The sequence below is a fragment of the Pterocles gutturalis genome, unplaced genomic scaffold (genome assembly GCF_000699245.1).
Source record: "Pterocles gutturalis isolate BGI_N339 unplaced genomic scaffold, ASM69924v1 scaffold21286, whole genome shotgun sequence".
NCBI lineage: Eukaryota > Metazoa > Chordata > Aves > Pterocliformes > Pteroclidae > Pterocles > Pterocles gutturalis.
In genome coordinates this window covers 14,531-21,601 of record NW_010103545.1, presented here as the reverse complement: position 1 = coordinate 21,601, position 7,071 = coordinate 14,531, and the positions used below count along the sequence as shown (strand labels likewise).

General features: G+C 61.6%; 1 protein-coding gene across 1 annotated transcript in view; it reads left to right on the top strand.

Annotated features, from left to right (window-relative positions):
• Positions 1-1,400: 1,400 nt before the first annotated feature.
• The window catches only part of LOC104471416 (Kv channel-interacting protein 2-like), a 15,764-nt gene continuing 10,093 nt past the window's right edge, over positions 1,401-7,071 (top strand). Inside the window, exon 1 of the mRNA XM_010086752.1 lies at positions 1,401-1,503. Coding sequence (XP_010085054.1) covers positions 1,401-1,503 — 103 coding nt within the window. The remainder of the gene's footprint in view (positions 1,504-7,071) is intronic.

Here is a 7,071-nt window from a genome sequence, read left to right as displayed (position 1 = left end):
ATCAGCCACCACCTCCATCATCCCCTTACCCCCGCGAGTGTCCCAGGGTGATGTTTCTTCCCTTGGTGACATATTGCCCTTTGAGCACAGATACAACAGGGAGGGACCTTCTGTCCCAGTCCTGTCTGCAGGGCCCTTTGTGGGGGCAGGAGGACCCTAGAGCTGGGAAAGGGTCTGCGCCATAGCCTGGGTATGGTCACCCCACCTGTCCCTGGGGCAGCTGGCCTTGTTCCTGGGGGACAAAGTGGGGCAAGGGGCAGCGGTGGCATGGGGGCAGCCCTGTCCCTGCCCTGACACACCAGTGCTGGAGCTGGGAATGGCCTTCATGCCCCATATGGGACTTGTCCACGTGGGGATAGGCAGTGCTAGCAGGGTCCCCAGGGGAAGCTGTGCATGCCAAGTGGTGCTGAGCCCTGGTGACAGGTGCCTGGCTCCCCCATGGTCCCTGTGGTCTGTGATTGAGCAGCCAGGCAAGGGCTGGGATGCTGTTAAAAAAAAAGGTGTAGGAGCTAAATATAACCCTGTTGTCTGTGCGAGGATGTGTGCTCCAGGCACGTGGATGCCTCGGTTTGCCCTCCTGCATGACCTTGGCTGGGTCCCTTGCTCCCCCGCCCCTGTGTCCCCTCCTCTCCTGCCTGTTGCTGTGGTGCCTGTGGGTCTGTCAGCGTCTCAGGCGTCCTGCATCACAGTCCTCACTCCTGGCGTGTTCCCCCAGCCCTGTTCCCCGTCTCCCCTTGGCTCTCCCAGCGAGACAGCCAGACCCATCTGCGTGCTCAGAAATGGGGCAGCTAGACCTGTTGCCCCAGACCCTGCCCAGGAGAGGGTTGTGGGGACCTTGGGGTGCTCAGCCATGGTGGTCCCCATGGGGCAGACACTCATGTGGGGCACAGAGGACAAGTCTGAGTCATCCCCATCCTGGATGTTTAGCCATTGCCCAGTGTCCTGTCCCTCCCCATGTCCCCCCCTGGGAGCTGAGTGCCTTTTAATATCTGTGGCCTGTTTCCTTAGCAACTGCATTAAGCAAATCGATGGAGGTGGTGTCATTGGAATGGGAGGGCATGCCTCCTTCCCCCTCCGGCCCCCCCATCCCTGCCATATCCCCCACGCCTCCCTCCGCTTGGCCTCTCCGCTCTTACTCACAGGCACGGCCCTGCTCTGCCTGGGCTCTCAGCTGTCAGCTCCTCAAGCCACCCGCCACAGCCCGGCGCTGACCCCTTGCTCACCCACAGCTGATGGCAGGCACCCCCATGTAGAGGGGTGACAGCTGATCCCCCCTTGGGGACCGCAGCAGGGGTCCCTGGGGATGTGTGGTCCAACAGCTGTGGCACTGGGGTGAGGGGACTCCAGGACGGTGGTGGGAAGGGAGTGGGGGGGGGGTGGGGGCATGAGACACCCCCACCATGAACCTGGAAGGCCTTGAGATGATCGCGGTGCTGGTGGTCTTGGTCCTCTTCATCAAGGTGCTGGAGCAATTTGGTCTCTTCGAGCCCGTGTCCTTGGAAGGTAATGGGTATGGGTGGTGCTGGATGCTCCGGGGACACGGGGGACAGCCGGTGGGTGTCTGGAGCTGCCCCCAAGGATGCTCTGAGGCTGCTGCATCCATGGGAGAGTCGTGGGACATGGTTTCCATCTGCCGCTCGTAGGGGTGAGCAGGGGGGTCGTGGTATGAGGAGTGCAGTATCCTGCCTGCTCCATGCAAGGTCCCAGTGGCTGGGGACATTGGGAGGGGACAGGGCTGGCAGGGCAGCAGCTGCATGGTGGTGACTTTGGTATGTGCTGGGGTGCTGTGAGCTGGGGCTGTGTGTGAGCATGCAGGTGGGCACCAGGGTGTTTTCCAGCACCTCTACAGGATGAAGTTGTCCCCAGGTCCATGGTCACCTCACCTTGAACAGTGTGCACAAGGTGTCAGACTTGGAACCAGCCTGCAGAGCAGCCAGAGCTGGGACAGGATGGGTCCCTCCTGCACTCCCTGCTCCTGGCTCTCCCCAGAGCACCACCCATGGCCTTTGGGCAGGGTGGGGGGAACTGGGGGTGCTGCCTGGCTGGGGAGGGGCCATGCAAGGTGCTGAGCGGTGTGTGTGGGGCACGCTCAGCAGACCCCAGATCTGTTCAGAGGACTCAGTGCATGGTGGTAAGGTCAGGACCACTTGGCCAGGTGCTGCCTCAACTTCCAGGGGTGTTGGTTGTGTGAGAAGTCCTCCTAGTCCCTGCCCAGCCCCTGCCCATGCCTGCAGACACCCATTTGAAGGATGCTGCAGCCTGCCCATCCCTGGGGTGTCGGGGCACGCACAGGGTAAGGAGGTGACAGGCAGTTTGCCTGGTCCACTAGGTGACCTGGTATGCTCCACTCCAATTCTGCAGCACTGGCTTTCGCACAGGCTGAGCGCGGCAGCAAACGCCAACTCCCCTCCCTGAACAGTGCCAGGGCACCTCTGGGCAGCACCCCTGGGCTGGACCCGTGGGTTGGCTGTGCCTGAGGGTGGGGAGGGAGGGGGCAGATGGAGGGGTCTCTCCCTCTGGGCCTGGGAACCTGTTTGCAGGGCAGGAAGGGTTTTGTTGCTTAACTACTTGTTTTGTCCTGTGCTCCAGCAGCAGTGCTCCTAGATCCTCCTGGATCATGCCGGGAGGGAAACTGAGGCAGGGGCTGAGTTAAGTCCCAGGCATCCTGCTTGTGAGCCCTGGGTCTGGGGGGAGGGCAGGCTGACTGTGCCCAGATTGGCTCCCCTCTCCCCAGTTCTGCTGGGAATTTGGGGCCTCCAAAGAGGCCCCCATGCCTCCCCCAGATCCTGCTTTTCCCCCCTCTCTGTGCTTTTGCTTCCCTGTGCAGTGGCCCGAAGCTTTGGACCAAAGTTGGTGGCATCGATTGTGGCTGCCCTGCAGCATGCTGGCTTCCAGCTGCAGTGGAGACGGGGGAGGCAGAGAGACCCCAGCGCTGGCACCAACACCGCTGGGTTGCACAGCGTGAGGCAGGGGCCACCCCTTGGCCTGTGTGGCTGCTCCTTGCCATGCTCCTCTGACCCCTGGGGCACACTCCTTGTCCCCCTGCAAGTGTCTTTGCTCTGGCCTGAGCCAAGGCAGGAGGTCAGAGATGGGGTGTCCTATGTCCAGTCTTGTCCCCATCAGTTGGCACCCCTCCAGAAGGGACTGGGATGGACAGTGGTGTGTGTGTCTCCCATGAAGGACAAGCCTTACCGCCAGTCCTCTCTTGCCTCCAGGAGGACATGTTGTCACTATGCAGCAGCAGGAGGAACAGCCTCCCCTGTCCCCTGGCACCCACATCCCCATGCTGGGGAGCTGTGGGTCCCTCTGGCTGGGCTGGAGATTTGCCCCAGCTGTGGTGGTGGGAGTGGAACCCAGGTGCCCCAGATTGGCAGCAATTGCTCCCATCAAAAGGTGCCCAGAGGAGAGGGAAACATGTTGCTTTGAGGGGCCGAAATTAGCTGAGGTTGAGCTGAGCCCAGGGTAGTATGCGGGGTGTCTTGTGGGTGAGCAGCTGCGTGTTGGGATGGGGGTGAGATGCTGCTGTGTGGGTCACTAACCTCAGCTTGGGAGGCAGCAGGTAGGAGACTTTGCTCTTTGGGGAAGGTCCCAGACAGTGTCTGTGGCTGGGAAATGCTGAGTCCCCTCCCGAGGTTGTTTACCAGCCGTGCCTGGGCCGGCAGTGACAGCCTGGGGACCGCAAAGAGCCTGAAACCGTACACTAATGGCTGAGGTCTGCTAATGGACATGGGGCCCCGCCACCCGCTCCGGAGCCATCGATATTGCCGGCCGCGCTTTCCCGGCCCTCCCTGCCCTATCCCTGCTGGTCCCCTGCCTGCTCTGCCCAGACTGCGCTGGTGGTGTCCTGGGGATGGTCTGTGCTGGAAAGTGTCATGCCACCACGGTGATGGGCATGGAGCATCTCCAGAGGAGACAGGAAGAATGCACCAGCCTCAGGGACGGTTTTGGTGGAAGCATCTTGTAGCGAGAACCCACCAGCCCCTGGGGGGACTGCGGAGGGGAGGGGAACAATGTGAGGGAACTCCAGGCTTGGTAGGTCCCCAAACTCAGCTAGATAAGGCCCCAAGCAACCTGCCCTCCATTTGGAGCTGGCCTTCCTCTGAGCAAGGGCTTGGATGGGCGTGCTGGTGTCTACACACTCTTGCTCTGTCCCATTGGCACTGTCCCCTCTCAGATCCCATGCAGCCTCGGTGGCACGGCCAGCACTGCTGTCTGGCAGCCGTGGTGGAGCATCTCCTCTGGGTGTGCTGTGCTCCAGGAGCTTTGGGGTGATCGATGCTGGAAGCGGCATTGTTTACCACTTGGCTAATCACTGATAGGCCATGTCACCCCACTGCTGCCCTGCACCACCATGCCTGTCCCCAGCCCTGAATGTCTCCCAGCAGAGACACACACACACTGCCGAGCTGCCTGGGGGTCTCCCAGCCCCCTGCCAAGAGCCTGATTCAGCCAAGTGCTTGGGAGGGGGCAGGCGAAGACAAACACTACCGATTTTGGCTCCTGAAGTGCACCATCAATAATTCAGCGCAGAGCAATTGTCCTGGCTGGCAGGAGGGGTGGCTGGGACGTAAAAGGTGGGAGAGTTGCTTGCGTAGCCCTGCCTCAGATGAATATTAGATGAAGCAGCAGATCGCTATCAGCAAGATAATTGGTGCCTGCTCAGGGCTGGCAGGGCTGTCCCTGCCATAGCCAGGTCAGGGCCATGTGTGGGGCAGGCAGGATTGGGGTTGTCTTGGAGAGCCCCCAACATGGGGTGTGCTGGTCCCTGCCTTCCCTGGGGGCTGCTGCTGCCCCAGAGCTGAGGATGCAGAGGGGGAAGCGGGGCTGAGGAGGGTGCAAAACTTCCCCAGGGCTTGGGGAGGAATGGGAGGAAGCAGCTGCCTGCCTGGGTGCCACCGGCACCCCAAAGGATGCCTGGCAGGAGGGGGCAGGCAGCAAGCAGCATGGCCATCTCCCGGTGCTCGTCTCAGGGAGAGGATCCCTCCAGAGAGGGGAGAAAACAAGCATCGCTTTAGTACTGGTGAGAGCGAAGCCCCGTGCCAATCCCTGCTTTCTTCCTGCTTTTCAGGAACGCCTTTGGCAGGAGCATGGCACTTCCCTGCAGGAGGGACTGGCCCTTCGGGGCATGGTGCCAGGAGTCTCTGGGCTCAGGGCACCATCCAGCCCTGTGTGTTTGACAGACCGGCTCTGGGTTTGGATCCCGGTGTAACCTTACACACTGAGGCATGCTGCAGCTGGGCTGCATCCTGCCAGCGCTGAGGTCTTGGAGAAGAGGATCTCCTGGGAACCCTGCGCTCCCCTCTGTGGAGCATCTCCCATGTGCTCCGCACACAGGGACATCAGCCCTGGTCATCGCTGTGGGCACAGTATGGGCTGCGCTGTCTTGCCCTGCCTGAAGAGGGTGAAGCTGGGGGAGAAGGAGTCTTGGTCCTGGGTCCCCTTGGCTGTGACCCCCACAGCTGGGACTAGGACAGGGCAGCTCTCCCAGCACATAGCTCCCCAAGGACCGCAGTGCCCATGGCATGCACCCCACCAACTGCCACTGCATGGTGTCACGTCCCGCTCAGCCCAGCCAGATGTAATTAGCTTGTTGAACCTCTTCTCCCTCTGGCCTCACTTTAATCACTTTTCACATTGCTTCCCTCCCAATTCCCTCTGGCCTGGCTTGCTCTTTCTGTTGCTGATCTACCTGAAGAGGGGAGCAAGGGGACCCAGCTAGACATGGAGCAGGGACCCCACTCTGCTGCATCCTGCCCCAGAGACAGGCTCTGAGCCAGTGGATGGAGGGGCAGGGAGATCGCTTAGGCACAGGGAGGTGAGAAATCACAGGCTGGAGATGAAGCAGTAAAGCTGGAGAGCAAGACCTGTTGGGACAGCCCTTCTTTGCAGCCCAGCTCCGCAGGTGGAGGGTGAAATGTTGGAGTCCAGTGGGAGAGGCTGGCTTGGAGCTGGCCTGGGGCTCTCTAGCACAGGGCTGTGCTGGGTTGCGGGTTGCTGTGATTGCTCAACAGGGTCTCCTTCACCTCTGCCCTGTGGGCGTCAGGATTAGACCCCAGGACTGGGCACAGGTGGGAACAGAGATGCCCTGGCCAGGGCTCCGTGGGGCTGTGGTCCCCGAAGTGCAGGCAGCAGGAGGTCCCGTGTGTCATCCATACCTGGCTGCAGCATCCTCTCCCTAGGATGCAGGTTAAAGTCTCGGGCACCTGCCCTGGGACTTGCTGTGCCACTGGGGCAGGGGGTGGCCAGATCAGAAGCAGCTTTTAGGTGAGAGAACCATCTCAAAGAGACTTTCTAATAGCCACTGCTGCCAGGCAGGGGTCTCTGCCCTGCTGCCTGCTAGGCAGGGCTTTGGGTGGGCTGTGGGGACCCCCCACCGTGTTTGGCCATCCCACCGTGCTGCCGTCCCTCCGCGCAGCACCCTGGAGTGGAGTGGGGCACGTTTCTCTCCAGCAGCAAGTGGGGTACCCAGGGCTGGGAGTGCCTTCCACATGCCAAAGATCTTGCACGTGGCTGTGACGGACCTGCTGGTGTGGAGAGGTGCGGGTGATCCCCCAGGAGGTGAGGAGGGAAGAGGTGAGGGTGGCAGGTGTCCAGGGAAGTGACCAGCGGATGAGGGTGAGCTCTGAGGCAGGGGGCTCATCACACCATGCTGTGGGTGTGTGCAAGGTGGGGGCACTCTTGGGGGCAGGTGTGGTGGTCTGGAGTGGGGCAGAGAGGCTGTCCTGGGCTGGGTGGCAGCAGGGTCCTAGGGGACAGTGAATGATTGAGCTGCACAGTTGGTGCCACCACGTGCTGCTGTTGGGGTGAGAGTTGGGGGCAACCGAGACTCCTCCGCATACCCATAGGTGCCAGCTCTGCACCCCCTCTGTGGCTTTCCAGGGCTGCAGGGTGCCTGTGCCAGGCTGTGTAGGTGCAGGGTGACAACAGTGGGGTGTCCTCAGGGACTTGAGGTGAGAGCTGGCCCCTAAGTCCCTTGGGCACATGCCTGGGCTCTCCCCTCCCCGGCAGCCTGGGTGCCCCGAACGACCCCGCAGGGTGCTGGGTGGGAGGAGGAAGGGCGAAGGCAGGTCT